General features: G+C 45.5%; 1 protein-coding gene across 5 annotated transcripts in view; it reads right to left on the minus strand.

The window, feature by feature from the left end:
• Window positions 1-6206: 6206 nt before the first annotated feature.
• NHEJ1 (non-homologous end joining factor 1) overlaps window positions 6207-18540 on the minus strand; it is an 89366-nt gene continuing 77032 nt past the window's right edge. For 4 of the 5 annotated variants that reach the window (XM_015110986.3, XM_077956364.1, XM_028830469.2 and 1 more), the window contains 3 exons: window positions 9841-9958; window positions 8999-9117; window positions 6207-8216 (listed from right to left, as the gene is read on the minus strand). In XM_015110986.3, the coding sequence (XP_014966472.1) occupies window positions 8142-8216; window positions 8999-9117; window positions 9841-9958 (312 nt within the window). In that variant the 3' untranslated portion in view covers window positions 6207-8141. 5 annotated transcript variants of the gene reach the window in all.

Raw genomic sequence — 18540 nt, forward strand, 5'->3', positions numbered from 1 at the left:
GTGAGACCCCATGGGAGAAAAAATTTTAAAAATGAAACAATTTGGGGGAAAGAATCTATCCTTTAAATATCAACTTCAGGCTGGGCCTAATGGCTTTCCTTGAACCCAGGAAGTTGAGGCTGCAGTAAGCCATGATTGTGCCACTGCATTACAGCCTGGGAGAATGAGTGAGACATCTCGAAAATAAATAAATGAAAATTTTAAAAATAAAGGGGAAATTTAACACAGTGATATTTTCAGCAAAAGGCAGAGAAGACTCCTCACTAGGACACCCAGCTTGTGAGGCAGCTGACTTTGAGTTTGTACTTGGCTGTCATGTACCTGGGACGTACCAGGCACAAGTCACAGCCACACTGTTTTTGGAGGGGTCACCAGTCAACGAGATGAAGTACAGTGAGGCCCCAGTTCCCGTACTATGGACTAGTGAACGGTCAAAGTGTGTGTGCATTTTTAGAGTTTGACAAATGAAAATAGCAGAACTGTGCCAAATGAAACTATTTAATCTGTTCATATAGGGTAGGGGTGGAGCAACAGCAGAGAACACTTCAGGGTTTCTCACCTAGGGTGCTCTGTGATGACTCAGAGACTGGCCTGGCTCCTTTGGGTCATTGATCAAAGCCATTTTTTTTTTTTTTTTTTTTTTTTTGAGATGGAGTCTCGCTCTGTCGCCCAGGCTGGAGTGCAGTGGCCGGATCTCAGCTCACTGCAAGCTCCGCCTCCCGGGTTCACGCCATTCTCCGGCCTCAGCCTCCCGAGTAGCTGGGACTACAGGCGCCCGCCACCTCGCCCGGCTAGTTTTTTGTATTTCTTAATAGAGACGGGGTTTCACCGTGTTAGCCAGGATGGTTTCGATCTCCTGACCTCGTGATCCGCCCGTCTCGGCCTCCCAAAGTGCTGGGATTACAGGCTTGAGCCACCGCGCCCGGCCGATCAAAGCCATTTTGAAGCAGGGACTGCTTAGTAGGAGCTGAGCTTTCCACCAGAAAGACAACTTAGGAAATAGTTCCTGGCTGTGAGAACCTAAGAGGTATCCAGAGGGATGGGAATCTCAGAGATAATGGCAGTCATCAAATGGAACTGAAGCAGGTAGAGAAAGTGGTTTCAAAAGGATCTAAAGGTGATGGAAAACATTTCAATGGTTAAGCCACTTAGATAACTAATAGGAAGAATTCAGTGGGAAGAAAGATCCCCACTGGAAGCTCCAGAAAATGGGCTATATTGCTGACCAGGAAGGGAGATACAGGAAGCCTATAAAGTTGGCTTAAACCTCATGTTGGTTAAACATCATGGTATTCACAGACTCGAACTGCAAATGAGAAGATCCAGTGGGAAAACATTCCAGATCACTAAGGGAACGGCACAGGGTTGTAGGAAATGTATTGGGAATTAGATAGAGAAACCCACATTCAACAAGAAACAGGAATCCTTAAACACGTATTAACTCAAATCGTATACTTACTGACTGCATTGAGTGCTTATTCACTATCACCACCAACAGGGGCATTATGCTTCTTGCTGAATGGCCACAAAAACATACTGCCTGTGTTCAATAAGCCTACAATCTGCCACAGCCTCCTGAGTACCTGGGACTACAGGCGCACATCACCACACTAATTTTTTTTTTTTTTTTTTTTTTTTTTTTTGAGATGGAGTCTTGCTCTGTCGCCCAGGGTGGAGTGCAGTGGTGCGATCTCAGTTCACTGCAGCCTCTGCCTCCCAGGTTCCAGCGATTCTCCTGCCTCAGACTCCCAAGTAGGCTAGCTGGGATTACAGGTGCGCGCCACCACATCCAGCTAATTTTTGTATTTTTAGTAGAGATGGGGTTTCACCATGTTGGCCAGGCTGGTCTCGAATTCCTGACCTCAGGTGATCCACCCACCTCAGCCTCCCAAAGTGCTGGGATTACAGGTGTGAGCCACTGCACCCGGCCCACCACACTAATTTTAAAAATGTTTTGCAAAGACAGGGTTTTGCCATGTTGCCTAGGTCTCAAACTCTTAACCTCAAGCAATCCTCCCACCTCAGCCTCCTAAAGTGCTGGGATTACAGGTGTAAGCCATGGAGCCCAGTCTCAAATTTCCCCTTTAGTACAATCCAGACACTCAATCTTTTCTTTTTTTCTTAATTCAAAATACCATTGTACAGCTTGTCCTTCTGAAATGATCTATTCCCTTTGTCTTGCCATTCTAATTATGTAAATTTTCCTGCCAGATTTAATTCACACCTATGAAAGAGGGCAACACAATGGACATTACCACTACCAGAAAACCACTCAAGTTGGGCCATCAGTATCACCTTCAAATGTCATCACACTGTTATTAGTATTGCTGTCATATATGAAACAAAACCTAAATTATTACCAGCTTTGCCTTCCGCAACTAGTGCCTCCTCATTCCTCCCACGTGACAGGACACCCTGAAATCCCCCCTAGGCAACAATGCTAAATGAAATTGGCAGTCTTTCCTTCTTGTGTGGCATCAGGCTTTTTCTGTCTTGAGTAAGGGCTGTCTTTATCATGCATGATTCCCAACAGTACTGCTCTTGACCCCTGAGTGGAGACCCACACTCTATGGAGCTTCCCTACTAGCTCCAACCCCTTTCACCACTCCCTGCTCAGCCTTCAAGGCCTGAGGTAGGAGGGAAAAGCCAGGATGAAGTGGCAGTCAAGAGGATCACCCTTCCCCTACTCCATTCTCCCCTCTCCTGTCACCCATTTCTGACTGGCCGTCAATCCTATCAGGGGTCCATAAAGCTGGGAGGACTCTGGCCCGGGAGAGGGGGGTAGGGGTTAGGCAAACAGGCCAGGGAGGCAGTTGGTTGAAATTTAACCACAATATTCTCAGTCTCTATTGTTTTGAGTGAGGCCCAATATTTCCACAGCAGGATTATAGGATCTGATTAACCATGTTAGACAACAATGCCGAGCTGGGATGGGCTTCCCCTTCCAGCTGCCAATATGAAAAAGTAAATACAACACATTTCAGAAGGGACTCCCAGCAGCCCCTGAGCCCTACTCCCCAATTCTAACTCTGCTACTGTTTTGGGCCCCAGAGTAAGGGGAGGGAGGAACAGTGTGGCACTGCATGCTCCTTTAACTACTGGCCCTTGGCCCAGCAGGACAAGTAATCCTAGCACAATCTTCCCAGGTGAGTCAATGGCTGTGCGCTCCCCACACCCTGGAGCTCTTCCAGTGCTTCTTCCGGGTTCCCCTGGTAGACTGGCCCAGATTCTCAAGAACCCATGAGAGTTGGGTGCTGAGTGGGTGGAAGGGTAGCAAAATCTGTTGGACTCCAAACAGAGAAACTGAGTGGGGTGGGACTTAATAGCTGAGAAGAGTGATGAAGCCTTTGCTAGAATACTTCGGTGCTACCTAATGATTTCCTGTGTGCTAGGATAGAGAACTGAGAGCCCAGAGCTGAAAGGATACATAAAAGGCCACCACAAAAAAAAAGTCTCAGAAGATGGGATGAAAGATCAAGAACAGATGGACTTCTAGATCCTCAAATAGAGAAGGATTCCCTATGGTCCCTCTTCCTCACATAAGACAAGCTACCTCATACCCTCCACACACTGGATGTTCCACTCATGGTGAGGTCTTCTGAGGCCTTGGCCAAGAACACAAGGAAAAAACACAGAGCAATGAGCTGCCCTGGACAAGAGTACCCTGTAGCAGCTTCCAGGGCGTCACTGCAGCTGGGAACCCCCCTCCTACAAAGCGTGGGCTTCCTTCTCTTCCTGCATTCCCCTCTGTATCTAAGAGCCTAGCGTAATCCATTACAATTTTGCTAGCCCATACATTTATGCATGTTAGTAACAGAGATGAGGAACCAAGGTTCTTGAGCTCTGAGTTTGGTAGCTTCCTTGCAGTATGTCACTTATTCCTTTCAAACAGATTTTTCTTCAAGAAAAATTAGAAGACAGAAACTATTTCACAGCAGAGTTTAGAAAAACATATTCTGATTATATCAAAACCTAGTTAACGTAAAATTATATTATTTAATGGTATAATACCCCTGTAGTGATATTTTCTGAGTTAGGGTTAACACTGACCCTGTTCTCAAAGAGTATAATCTAACGAAAGGATGAAAACAGAAAAGTGCACAAGAAATGTGTCTATTAACACAGTCTACATTAATAGCACAAGCAGAACAGACAAAGTGAGCTTACCATATCATGAGGAAGGGCTATTAAGAGAATTTAGGCTTACCCTATACTCTTTGGAGTGAATTTGTGTAGTTTTGTAAGTTGGAGAAAATGAGAGACAGAATAAATGGAGAGAGAAAAATGCTCCTGGTGACAATGTAAGGAATGAAACCAGGAGGAGCAGCATAGCCTTTTCCATTCCCCACTCCTCCGCCAGCTTTGTACAGAGTATACAAGGGGCCCCTGCTTATCTCCCAACAGACGTGGGCTAAGGAGGAGGTAAGGGCTTGGGAAAATGGGAGGTCCAAAGGAAGGAAAGAAAAGGGAGTCCAAATGTACTGCTGGATAAAAACAAGCAGCAGTAGGGCTGAGTATCAAGAAATGTGAGCATCTCTTCTTCCCCCAGTGCTCACTGTGGGTGCGCTGCACCAGGCCTGTGGAAGGATTTTGGTCTCAACAGGCTAGACTCTTTCCAGTTCAGAGCACAGGAACACAGATCTCACTCTTTGCCACCTTACACCATAGGAATTAGCTCCACAGGAGTCAGGGAAAGATAGAGACTAGAAGTTTTCTTTTTGCCTTCTCAATAACTTTACTATCCCTTGGAAATTCTCCTTGATCTGGGAGACTGGCTGCCTGGTGACAAGAGAAGAGAATGACCCTAGTGGTATCTTTCAGGACCCAGCCTGAGCTCTGCTTTTAAGAGTTGCTGGGGAAGTCCCCATTGAGGCATGAGAAAAGGAGGTGCTATCCAGCTGGAGTGGAAAGGGATGAGGCTTTCTCTCCAAGCAAAGAGCATGCCTGTCCTAGCTAACTACGGGGGACCAGCCGGCAAGGCCAAGTAGGCCTTGCAACCTAGGTGGCGCTATTTCTCTACTTTTTAGGTCGAGTTCCTGCAGGAACTTCCTCGAGGTCCCAAGTCCTGCTCCTGGTTTGCTGGCTTGCTCGTGTAAACCACCTTATATTATTTTTTTTTCTAAAAATACTCCAAAGCAATTGAAAGAGTCCCTTCTCCCACCAGCCAGCTCTGGCCCCAGCCCCAGCCCCGGGGAGCGGGCGGGTAGGCGGGGAGGTGGGCCACTGCTTTATTAAACACAGGGAAAACTAATATTTACGGAATAAAATTTATGGAGCAGCCACGAGAATTCGACCCTTTTATGTGCATGTAGAGTGGGGGTTGGGCCAGGCTGGGGGCCTCAGGGAGGGGCCCAAGCCAGGGGGCAGGGCTGGAATACAGCCTGGCTAGGCCAATTTGTCAAAGCAGGGATTTCCCTGGAGTTGCCTTAGGATGAATGATGCTCAACCACTACCCCTAGTTTTTGGGGGTAAGGGCTTCAGGGCAAGAATGCCTATGGCAGGGCCTCTCGTAGCAATGTTTCTCTAAGGACGTATTTAAGCAATACCCCCATGGAGACAGCAACCTTTGGGGATGAGGGGGGCAGTGGATGGAAGGTTACTAGCTATACTATTACTTAACCTTTTTGGAAGGTCACACATTCTTTTTGAGAACATCAACATTTTGCTCTTAAGATTTTACCTACTATTTTGAGGGATTCACAGGCCTCTGGCCCCGCTGTGATGAAAAATGTCTTGAGTCTGTGTTCTTAGAGTACAGGGAATGCCCAGGGTGAAGAACCCGTATTTTCTCCAAGCTTGCTTGGGAAGCCTTTCCATTTCCCATGTGCCTTGTAGATAATGAAATCTGACTATCTAAATTATGCTGAAAAGAAACAAAAGATCGGCTAAGTGCGGTGGCTCACACCTGTAATCCCAGCACTTTGGGAGGCCGAGGCAGGTAGATCACCTGAGGTCAGGAGTTCAAGACCAGCCTGACCAACATGGTGAAACTCCGTGTCTACTAAAAATACAAAACTTAGCTGGGCTTGGTGGTGGGTGTCTAATCCCAGTTACTCGGGAGGCTGAGGCAGGAGAATCGCTTGCACACAGGAGGTAGAGGCTGCAGTGAGCCAAAATCGTGCCATTGTACTCCAGCCTGGGCAACAAGAGCAAGACTCCATTTCAAAAAAAAAAAAAAGAAAGAAAGAAACGAAAGGGCAAAGTAAGCCAGCTGATAGGCTGTTTTTATTTAGTTCCCAATTCACTTCGATGACAGTCACTACCACATAGCACACTCTAGGGTCCTCTGGTCTGGGGGTAAAGTTATCAGCAGTGACTGGGAAGGAGCCTTGGTGGAGCTCTCAGACTCTGCTAGCAGGAAAAAGCATGAGGGTAAGTCCTGGAGTCCTCAAGAGCTCCTTCCTTGAAGAGGCCCAGGGGAGTAGAACATCCTATTGAAAAGAGGCAAGGTCATGGGATACAGACGTTTACAGTGGGAGACTGGAAAGAAGGACCTAATGTCCTTTCTGGAAAATAAATGTTTTCATTAGTGTATATAATAATGCTGCGAAGAACTCAGCTGTCTGGGCTTAAATTCTGGCTGTCACTTATTAGCTGTACGATCTTTGATAAGTCACTTACTCATTCAAGACCCAATTTCTTAGTGGGTTAACAGCATCTTCCTCATACAATGCCATGAGGATCAATGTCAGGTGCTCATTAGAGTACCTGGTATACATTAACTGCTCAATAAATGTTAGCTATTTATTATTGTTTTTCTTTTTTTTTTTTTTTTTTTTTTTTTTGAGACGGAGTCTAGCTCTGTTGCCCAGGCTGGAGTGCAGTGGCCGGATCTCAGCTCACTGCAAGCCCAGCCTCCCGGGTTCACGCCATTCTCCTGCCTCAGCCTCCCGAGTAGCTGGGAGTACAGGCGCCCGCCACCTCACCCGGCTAATTTTTTTTGTATTTTAGTAGAGACGGGGTTTCACCGTGTTAGCCAGGATGGTCTCGACCTCCTGAACTCGTGATCTGCCCGTCTCGGCCTCCCAAAGTGCTGGGATTACAGGCTTGAGCCACCGCGCCCGGCCAGCCACCGCGCCCGGCCTGTTTTTCTTATTATAATTATTTTATTATTGTTTGATCATCTTCTCTTGAGACTTGACATCAGGACAGAAACACCAGTATATATACAAGATATATGAATAAGGAGGCATTTAACCATCACAAGTAAATAAACCAGAAATGGGACAGGCATGGTGGTTCATGCCTGTAAACCCAGCACTTTGGGAGGCTGAGGTGGGCAGTGATCTCACTAGAGCCCAGGAGTTTAAGACCTGCCTGGGCAACATGGCAAAGCCTTGTCTCCACACACACAAAAAATACAAAAATTAGCTAGGCGTGGTGGTGTGTGCCTTTAGTCCCAGTTACTCAGGAGGATGAGGTGGGAGGATCGATAAACTACCCCGCATGGTAGTTTAACCTGTTGCCTATACTTTGGAAACAAAGAGAAAAATGCATTCAAGTTTGACACAGGAAAGCAGCAATCATCTATCTATCTTGTGCCCACCATGAAGAGAGTTCTCAAGATCGAAGTTTCCAAATGGAGGTTTAGCTCTGGCCACTGCAGAGAAGTTTAAGAAGAATCTGAAGGACTGGACTGATGGCTAGACTTCATCCAGAGACAACAATGGGGTGGTACCCAGTGAAGTGAATTGGGTTATGAGTTCCACAGCATAAGTGATCCCAAAAGCAGGGGAGTGTGAGTGCTTCTTATTCCATGCAAAAGACAGAAGTGGGTCTCTGAGGAGTGTCGGGGGCTGGCTGGCTAGAGACTCTAGGGAAAGGTAGACAAGGCTCCCTGAGTGTGTGGTGCTTTCTTGCTGACTTGTCCTATATACCTAAAGTCCATGGTAGAAACCTGAATCTACAGAACCTCCACCAAAAGAGAGGAGAGCATGGGATTCTCAGAGACTGGCTTCCACTTGAATAGGAAGGCCAATTCCCTGTGGACCTGTCAACATGAACTTCAGTTTTCTTGCCCTTACAGTAGGCCTCTGACTGGGTCACTGTTTTAGAAATATTGCTGCCATGCAAGCTTCTTTCAAGGTGAAGCTTGGAAGCTATTCTCCAAGTCCATCCTCAGCAGCTGAGGCCACAACAGGTTAACTGAAGAGCCCCCTTGGCTTCTTCCTCTTGACCTTTGACAGCTGAGGTCTCTGCAGAGGGCCTGAAGTACCCTAGAAAAAAGGGAACCCAAGTTAGTAGGGGTTTTGAAATAGTTCCACTGAAATTAGGAAAGGAACTTTCTTCCTCTCATGGCTCCTGGTTAGGATGAGGCCTTCTTTTTTTTTTTTTCGCCCAGGCTGGAGTACATGGACACAATCATAGTTCACTGCAGCCTTGAACTCCTGGGCTCGAGCAATCCGCCTGCCTCAGCCTCCAAAGCAGCTGAGACCACAGGCACATGCCGCCATATCTGGCTAATTTTGTTTTTTGTAAAGATAGGGTTTACTTTGTTGCCCAGGTTGGTCTCAAACTCCTGGCTTCAAGTGATCCTCCTGCCTTGGCCTCCCACAGGTTGTGATAACAAGCGTGAGCCACCATGCCCAGCTAGAAAGAAGAGGCATTCAGGAAGTGTCTGACATAGGTATTTTGAAGTCTATGTCAGGCAGCAAATGTGATATAAGACCCTAAGCAGGAGATGGAGATGTCCCTTCTCCCCCAAGGAACAGCCTCGCTGACTATCACTGGTCATCACTGGCCATCACTGGAAGTGGGATAAGGTGAAAGAGGAGTCGAGGCACATCATTCGTACAAGAACTACAGAGAAGAGACAGCAAGGGAAGATGTGCAAGACCATGACTCTCCATCTAGACACCTACAATTTGGAGCCTGGTCACAAATATCCCTCAACATTGTTGAGGCAGTGCCAATGAAGTAGCAGTTTCAGGGACCACTGGTTTGGGGGATATAGGTGCCAACTCTCAGAACACCATCCAAGAAGCTGCTCATGACTTACTGTGGACTCTTTCTCAGGCACTGAGAGGGTTAGAGCTGAGGAGACCAGTTGTTCTGGCTGGTTTACACATTGGCTATGAATTCCTTGCGGGGAAGCACTCTTTGAGGTCTGAGGATCTCCTGAAATCAGAAAGATCAAGAGAAGATAGTGATAAATGCCTTCTTCTTACCAGGAAGACATTAGTATTCACCAAGCATTCTGATAAAGGCCAGGGTTTGGTACGAATATGTAAGTAGACAGAAGTAGCCACAGGTCCAACTTCCAGCTGACTTTCAGAAAGCCCTGTTTCTGCTATGAAGATTTCCCCAGGCCCACTTTCAGCAGGTAGGATGAGAGTTTCCTTTACTCAAAATAGCCAGCTGTTCTTCTACATATTCCCTGACATGTCTCAGGTATGGAGATTAACTTTTTTTTTTTTTTAAGAGATGAGGTTTTTGCTATGTTGTCCAGGCTGGTCTCAAACTCCTGGCCTTTCCTACCTTGGCCTCCCAAAGTGCTAGGTTACTGGTGTGAGCCACTGCACCCAGCCAGGGAAACTAATCTTTCTCCTGGTTCTTTTGCTAACCCTTCTAAGCACCTAGACCAGAGCCACCCAATCAAACTTTCTGCAGTGATGGAAATGTTCTGTGTCTGCACTAACTTGGTAGCCACCAGCCACATGTGGCTACTAATCACGTGAAATGAGGCTGGTGCAAAAGAGAAAATACATTTTTAGTATTATTTCATTTTTATTAATTTAAACTTAAATAGTTATATGCGGCTAGAAAACTATCATATTGGACAGCATAAACCTAGATCCTAATTGTATCCTCAGACAGACCAGGTACCTCTGGAGTGCTCACCAGTGCCTTGATGCTTCTGTCCCACTTGGACCTCTTGTTTGGTGACTGCCATATACAGATTCTGCAGATTCATGACAAAGGGCTTTCCATCACCAATGCTGCATGCCTCTGGCAGTTTCTGTAAGAGAGAGGAGATACTGTCATTGGTTACACTGTACTGCTGGAGAAGCGATCTAATACCCCACATGCAGAACTGGCATCAACCCCAAATGAATATAAAGCAGTTAGATCCAATAGGGGGCGTCCATATCCAAGCCTGGTGGCACCAATATAAAGATTTCTCGGGACATCTCCTCTGAAGGGCAACTCCAAATGTATATCTTATTTCCCCTAATCCTTAGGTCTATTATGTTTTCCCATGAATACCCTATAGATTTCTAGGCTCTTTTTCCAAAGGGATGATTTCCTAGAGGGCTACTTTAGGAAATTATTTCTCCTAAATTTTCCCTGAGCTGAACAAATTACTATTTTCATTAAATTCATTCCTAAACTAGAGAAACATGATAAAATTCAGGATAAAGGAGAGAGAGCAAAATGGTAATGACAGACTGAAACACAAGAAAAAATTATGGAGCTGTGATGTTCAGGCAGAGGAGACAGGAAAAACAAAGCTGACAAAACTTTTGAGGCCCCCTGCCATTTTCCATTCCCCACTGCTGTCCCACACTCCTTTACTCTATCACCCACATGCTCACAGTGGGCTGAGATTCCTCCAAGGGGGTGAAAACTGTTCTTGAGGGGTAAAAAAAATTTACTCTTTTAAAGCATAAAGCGTGCACACACATACACACACACACACACACACAGCGTACATAGATTTTTTGGTATATCTATGGCATTAAAATTTCCTGAGAGGGAGTGATTAGGCAAAAAATGTCTTAAAAGGTTCCTCAGGGAAGTGATAATTTTTAAAAGGCTGAGAAACACTGTTATGATTACATTATATTTATCTGTTTCCTTCACTACAGAATGAACTGTGGACTTATATCCAGAGCAAAATGATTTGCCTAGTTGTAGTTTCATACACTTGGCTGAACTGGGTTGAGGGAATGGCTGAAGACTGAACAAAGTGCAATAAAAATGAGATGAAAGAGTAGGGTATCTAGTGGTCCCAAACCTGGCTGCACTTCGGAATCTTGGAAAGGGCCCAGAACTATTTCACCTGTTCCTAGGCGTGCAAATCACCATGGTTCCCAGCCAAGTTAGCAGGTCCCCAAGAGCAGCCATGCCAGCAGCTCACATGGGAACCAACCCAAGAATCCTGGATTGGCCCATATCGTGGGTCAAGGGCACCTTTTTGTGCTATAAGGGCATTCATTTCTGAAAGCCCCTCGTGGGAGAAAGGTAGAAAAGAGAAAGTGTGAGAAACAGGAAAGCAGGTGCTGAACCAGTCAGGATAGCTGAAAACCTTGTTGATTACCAGGAAATGTCACATACATTTCTACTCCAACCCTATCCCCATAAAGACTATATCAGGCCTGGACTTTCACTGGAAACCACAGGCAATGAATCAGTGCCCCGAGTCCAAACTTTGCCTCTAGCCAGTAATCACACTAGGAGTCTAACAGCCCTCTGGCAGCATTCCCTGAGGAATGAACTGAAACAGGGAAGGTAAACTATCAGGCCACACCACCTCTACCCTACCTCACTCTGCTTCCTAAGTTCAGCTCTCTAACTCTCAAGACACCGCCTTCAAAAGAGGGTTCTCTCCTCCACAGCCAGAGAGCCCTGATGGTGGGGAGGCAAACAGCTGCCCTCCTTCCTTATATATTGACCTCTAGCATCTCCCTTCATACTACCCAAGAAATGCAGCCTCTCTTAGGGTCACTCATACATGACTTGGTAGGCACTGTGCTATCTACACAAATGGGTTAGGCAGAATGAGGCAGTCCAGAGTCATTTCCTCCTGCCCTTTCCATGGAATCAAACAGATTCATCAATTTTTCAGGGTGACCTTCACTCAGCTCAAGTATTTAACCTCAAAATGAAGTGCCAGAAATGTTGGACCTGTGTCTAAATGTGGAAACTAATCTAAGCCCTTCCTCTGTCCTTCCCCTTCTCAGAGAGATCTGGTCCTGCAGTTGCTGGCAAAGTTATTCCACCTGACCATCTATTCTCAGAAAAGTCCTAGCAACAGCATATTGCTAGAATTGTCGAATACTTAAATATGCTAGACATTGCTCTAAGTACTTAAAATGTATTAAACCATTTTTGTGTTTTCTACTACTATTTTCCTGGCATCTAGAAGAACGCTGAGGTCACCTCACGGTAGAGGCTCAGTAACTATGTGTGAATAAATGAGCACGGTAGGCACTAGCATGACCCCGTTTGGCTGAGATGGTCCCAGCTAGTAAGTGGTGGCACAGGGTTAGAGCCCAGGCAGTCTGGCTTCAGGGCCCACACATATAATTACTATCCTATTTACTTCCCTGAACAGCAAAATTTTAGTCAAAAGGGCAATCCAGCTTCTCCGAGGATCACAACCTGCAATCCTTCACATCCCAGATGACCTGCCATCCAGCTGAGGAACAAGTTCCCCAAGGTGTCAAGAAAAGGGAGCAGATAAAAAGGAGACAGCTGGACCAGACTGGAACCCGTGGGAGCTGAGAGACCATACTCTTAATCCCATTCTAGCCATTCCCCATTATCATAGATTCCTTGGGCCTCATTCTCAAAATATACTAGGGAAGAGAGGTGGAGAGGCAGGAGCTTGGGAAAGAGAAACATTAGCTCCTGGGGCAGGACAATGGTAGTGGCTATCTGGGGCAGGCAGCAGAGATCAAAGGGAGAATGCTGGAGTCAGGAGTAAGTAAAGTAAATAGTGCCCCCTGCCATAGGTGCGACTGAGCCAGGAGCACGATGTACCAGCCACAATGCGGGTCACTGCCCAAAGTGGGGAGGGAAAGAAGAGTCAGGTCAGCCTACTTGTAGAATGTGTTCATCTGATTAACCCAGAATCAATTCTAGTAAGCAAAAAAGTTACTGAGAGTCTGCTATGTGCCAGGCACTACAGGATTCAAGGCAGGGGAAACAGATGCATCAATCCTTCCCTCCTAACAGGTCTGAGTTAATAAAAAAATAGTAACTCAGAGTCCCTACCTCAAAGATTTGCATGTGGGAGATAGGCAGACATATGTTGTTTTGTTTTATTTTTCAAATGATTTGCTATAACAGAGTTCTAAACAAAGGGTAATAGGGAACCAGAGAAGAAGAAAGGGATGAATTTTGACACAGAATTCTGCAAAAAGCATCAGAGGTGGTGACATTAAGACAAGCCTTGCAAAGTTAGACTTTGGATGTGCTGGAAGTAAGTGAAGCATAAAGGTGTGAAGACAGGATATGTGGATGTGTCTCATGGGAAACAAGACTAGAAGGCTAAGTTCACATTCACTAGTTTGCAAAGGACTTCATTTTTTAAGGTTATGCCCAAGGGAATTTCCTTTTGTTTCACAAAGTGGCTTTCTCTGCTCTACAACTGTTTGCCAAAGCTTCCTTGGCTCCAAACTAGCATTGATGGAACAACGAGGAATCCAGAGCTGCTTCCAGGCTTCGCTTTTTAGATTCTCTGTTACATTTACCTAAACTCTTAGTACTTCCTCATTACTTACTTCTAGTAGTGTGATTTTTCAACAGCCACAAGAGCTATATTACTCTCCGATCTCCAGTTCGCTGGGACTTTGGACCCTGGTATACAGCCATACCAGAAACTTTAGGCAAACCAAAGTGACAGAAATCCTGTAGGGCATTTTATTTCCCCTTCTTGTCCCTGTTGCAGCCCATCTTGGCTCTGAGGGTCCAACCTCCCCTCTTTAGAGGTAACTCTCATCTTCATGAGGTCTAAACTCACTCCCAGTGGTCCAGAAAACCCAAGACTCTCTCAGGATTTTCTAGAGAGCTTCCAATTAGCATTTTCAACTACAAATACAAAATCTGCCTCTCCTCCCTGCCTTACTTTCCTCTGAGTTTCAGAAAAGAAACTTCTAGAATCCTGGGTAAGAAAGGCTAGATCTGATCTACTGCTCACCCTATAAATATGGGCCCACAGTCTGAGGATATAGGTTTAATGAAGAAAAAGGGAAAATAAGCTAACTGGAGCTCTCCAGAGTCAGCCTTTGAGCATGTCTTTGGTTCTGGCACCCGCCCCAGAAACTGGCACAGCCCCAAGGCCCTGGCACTAACCATCACAATATCGCAAGGGCAGGGCTCACAACACGTGACTTCCCTAAGAGTAAGAATTCCGCTCCTCCCTCTTGCAATGTGGTAAACATTGCTGGTCTGGATACAAACTTCCTTCCCTCGGGAGCCCGGGTCTCCACTTAGGGAATCACAGCAATGTGAACCATCAGCTTCCCTTAGGAATAAGAGCACATTAGAAAACTCTTCTAAGGTCTCAAATGGCCAGGGAATTTGCCAGAATAAAGAGAAAGGAACAAGAAATGTAGTTTAGGAAGAAGACTCTAAAGAGAAGGACTCTTCAAGAAACTAACTCCCCCTCTGCCAATCCATTCATATTTAACAAATATTTGCTGATCATCTACTGTGGTGTTTGGGACTATTTAGATGCTCGGAATACGGTAGTGAACAAAAGAGATAAAATTCCCTGCTCTCTTGAAGTTTACATTCTAGAGGGGAGATCACCAACAAATATATAGCTAATTAAAATGTATACTCTGTGAGATGGTACTATTACCATCCAAATGAAATCCCTAAATCAAAGATAATCTGAAATGGCCCTGGATCCACGACACTGACCCAACTGCAGTAGTAGAACGCTGAGAGTCAGAAGGAAAGATGAACCCAATGCATGAGGATAGTATCAAGGTTTAAAAAAGAAAGCCCAAAGTAGCTTCTCACTCAAAGAGGAAGAAGCAAGGCTATTCAGGAATTAGAAAAAAAAAAAAAAGAAATACACTTTAAGTTCTGGCCTTAAGGTCTCCAAGATGTGGATTTGTACCTAAGGTGGTCTTCTACTGGCTAGCTGTGACACTGTGGGCAAGCCATCATACTTAATGGTTTATTGTGAGAGAGAGGGGAGGGAAAGGGGAGACATTGGGAGTCAGGCACTGAGGGATCAAGACTAACAACATTTACATCACAGAATATGTGAAAGAATTAAATGAGAGAATTGAGTAAGTGCCCAAGAAATGTCTGTTCCTTCCCTTTGCAAGGCACACTGAGACTTTTCTTGCCTGGCCCTACTCCAGTGAGTGCTAAGTGGACTTAAGAAATGCCCTAATGATAAAGTACATAGAGAAACCAGGTCTGATCCAACTACAGATGGTCCCTGACTTAGGATTTTTCTATTTTACTGATGATGTGAAAGTGATAGGCATTCATTACACTCCTTGACCTATGATGGGGCTATCTTTGGATAGTCTCATAAGTCAAAAACACACTTTCAACTCAGGATATTTTCTTTCTTTCCGCTTTTTTTTTTTTTTGAGATGAAGTCTTGCTCTGTCTCCCAGGCTGGAGTGCAATCTCCGCTCATTGCAACCTCCTTCTCCCAGGTTCAAGCGATTCTCCTGCCTCAGCCTCCCAAGCAGCTGGGACCATGGGCGCCTGCTGCCACGCCCACCTAATTTTTGTATTTTTAATAGAGATGGGGCTGCACCATGTTGGTCAGGATGGTCTCGAACTCCTGACCTCAGGTGATCCATCTGCCTTGGCCTCCCAAAGTGCTGGGGTTACAAGCATGAGCCACCACGCCTGGCTCTACTATTTTCAACTTAGGATGGATTTATTGGGATGCGGCCCCATTGTAAGTTGAGGAGCATCTGTATTAACTTCTCTCCATTGGTGTCCCAAAGCACACTATTATCCAGTCAAGGTCCAGATCAGGGAGACACAGAAATCTACCCAGTAACCTGTGGGTAGTTCACTGCCCACCATCACCACACTAGCCGACTCCTCGGTCTCTAGTAATGACCGAGGCAGCATGGCTTTTGCATCAGAAGGTCCTGGGTTTAAATCCCGGCTTTGCCAGTTACCAGGTATGTTACTAACCCCTTTTAGCCTCTGTTCCCTTACCAGAAAAATGAGGAGACCAACAGCTACTTTGATGAGGCTGATGGAAGGATTCCATGGGATGATATGTTAAAGGGTGTCTGCTCAGTAGGTATTGTCTCCCTACCTCCCCCCAAATAGCCCCTGCTTCTCAAAGCTCTCCTTTACTCTCCAATTCTTCAGGACCTACCCAAGAGGCCAAGGTTTCATCTTCATTCTCTCCACCCTCTTTTCTGGGTGGCAAGTATAACAGTAAAGAGTAAAGCTCCTACTCTCTCCAGAAGCACACAAAGCACAAACAGCTTGCTTCCAACAACATTTTAGCAAGAGTATTCTGCACAGCCCAACTGATCCCACAATGCTTGAACCAAGAACTCTCTCACCACCATTTCCTGCTTCCTAATGTGGCTTGTGCAAATGCTCTGTCATTTCCATTTTCAAGTAATATACACTCAATAAGGGCTATCTGGAAAACACAAAAATACGACCTGCAGATATAGATCATAAAAACAGCTAACAGCCAAATGGTTTTTGAGGGGATTAATTTCACAGTTTCCTCAGAGTCTGAGAGAAAAAATTCTCAGGACAGAGAAAAGAGATAGGGTGGTGATATCTGGATTTTTAGAAGACAACTGTTTCATTCTCCTTTCTCCTCATTTCAAATTTTCCATAGCAGCTCACTTGGATGAGCTATCTCTGAGTTTCAGGCAATAACCAACTCTGATACTGGGTCTCTCTCTCTGTCCTCACAGAATACCCCTCTATCAGTTCACTGATCAGAAACCTTGGTGATTTGGGAGAACACATAGTACCCTAAATACACAAGGCACACTGCCCTTGAAGGTCCAAATGTGAAACTGAAGAGACAGCTGACACTGCCCCTGTGTTTGGTCTGATTTAGCTTTGTTTGGGTCTGTCCCTGCAACAAGGTCTTCCCTGATCATGCTGCCCTGTTGCGGCCGACCTCGCCACGCTCTATGATTAGCCTCCAGCTCCTGAGCATCCACTCAGTGCTGGGCTATAAGGAAAAAGAACACACAGAAACCCAAACTTAATCTTGTGTTTAGGGACCTTGCAAATTAATTAAGTCATAGTCCAACTCGCCCCCCCCGACCTTTAAAAACAAGGTGGGAGAATGGATGCAGCCATACAGTCATATAGCAAACATGCATGTATGCAATCTAGTCAAGTTACTAAATCACTTTCTTTGTGGCCTCCCTTCAAAATGAGATAATTTTGCTGCCTCTCTCTCACGATGCTGTAAATGCAATGGAGTAAGATAGGTGCAGAGTTCAAAACAGTTTGAGACAAAGTCCAAGTCCTATGTATACTGTTCAGATTTTTCTGGTTCAGTCTGAGGCCTGGCTAGCTCTCTGGACTGCAGGGTCAGAAAAGGAGGGGGATGGGAAGAGAGACTATGAAAAGAGGTCCAAACAGAAGGCTTGAAAAATATTAGTAAGATTAACTTTGTAAATGCTTTCTATGTGCTAGGTACTTAGGCTATGCATTTTGACACATTACTGCAATTAACCTCCACTGTTACCCTATCAGTTGGGCTCTAAAATCATTCTCATTTTATTTATTTTTGGTTTTTTTAAGTTACTTATTTGTCATGACTTGAAGCCCAATCTCATTTTATATATAAGAAAACAAAGGCTTGAAGAGATTAAGTAACTTGACCAAGGTCACAGCAGAATGGGGAAACAGAAGGCCCAGGAAGTTGAACTCTAGAACCTACACTTGAATCACTATATTATAATGCCTCTTACCAATGAGACATCCATTTCTCCCTGCCATCTCCTACCCCTGTAAGGAAGTGGTCCCTGTTCTGAGGTCTAGTGGTACTAGAAGCTGGCTCTCACTTCTCTTCTTAAATCTCCAAATAGCTCAAGAGGCTGAAAGAGGGAAAAGACAAAATGCCCTCTAGAAAAGGAAAGCCTTACTTCACCCCTTGAGTGTCCTCCAAGTATACTGGAAAATCAGAAAAATGAATCTCTGGTATGGGAAGTCTCTAGACTTGAATCTCCTTTTAAAATAAGTACAGCCCCTCAGAGTCATAGCAGGAAGGCCCCTCAGCTCTGCCCCCAAAGAAAAATAATGGTAAAGGGAGTGGAAGTGAAGGTGGGGGTGGGGCAGTAGCTCTCATAAGAGCCCTTTGTGGTGGCTGCCTCTGAAAGGAGGTTTTGCTAGACAAGGTGGAACTTCTCAAGGTGACAAGCAAATGGTACAGACTGAGCTGTGACCCTCTGCTTGCTCTATAGCCACCCCCTCCCCTTTGGAGGGCCAGAGCCTAAACTGTCCCTGGAGCCCCACCCAGCCCCAGCACAAACCATGGCTTTCTAGTCTGGAGGGCAACTAACGAGCAGCAGAGGGGCTTGGGGAACGAAAGTGGTTTCCTGGGGGGGACGGATCCTCAGAGCCCCTCAGAAAGTGTAGGAGCAACTCTCATTCGTTCTTTTCTCTACTCCCACTCCTTCTCCAAGAAGAACAAGCAGCTCCTGTCAGCTCTGGCTCAGGGAAGGGGCTCCGACCAGCCTAGCAGGGAAACAAGCAGTTTGAACATTATTTTAGTACCTCTCTCAAATTCAGCCACCTCAACATCCTCTTCCCAAATGGAAATGAAACAATGTGGTAGAAACTGGAAAGAACAAAAGCATCAGATTTAATAACAAAAAGAAAATCACAGCTATAAGG

This window comes from Macaca mulatta, chromosome 12, assembly GCF_049350105.2.
Source record: "Macaca mulatta isolate MMU2019108-1 chromosome 12, T2T-MMU8v2.0, whole genome shotgun sequence".
Classification (NCBI taxonomy): domain Eukaryota; kingdom Metazoa; phylum Chordata; class Mammalia; order Primates; family Cercopithecidae; genus Macaca; species Macaca mulatta.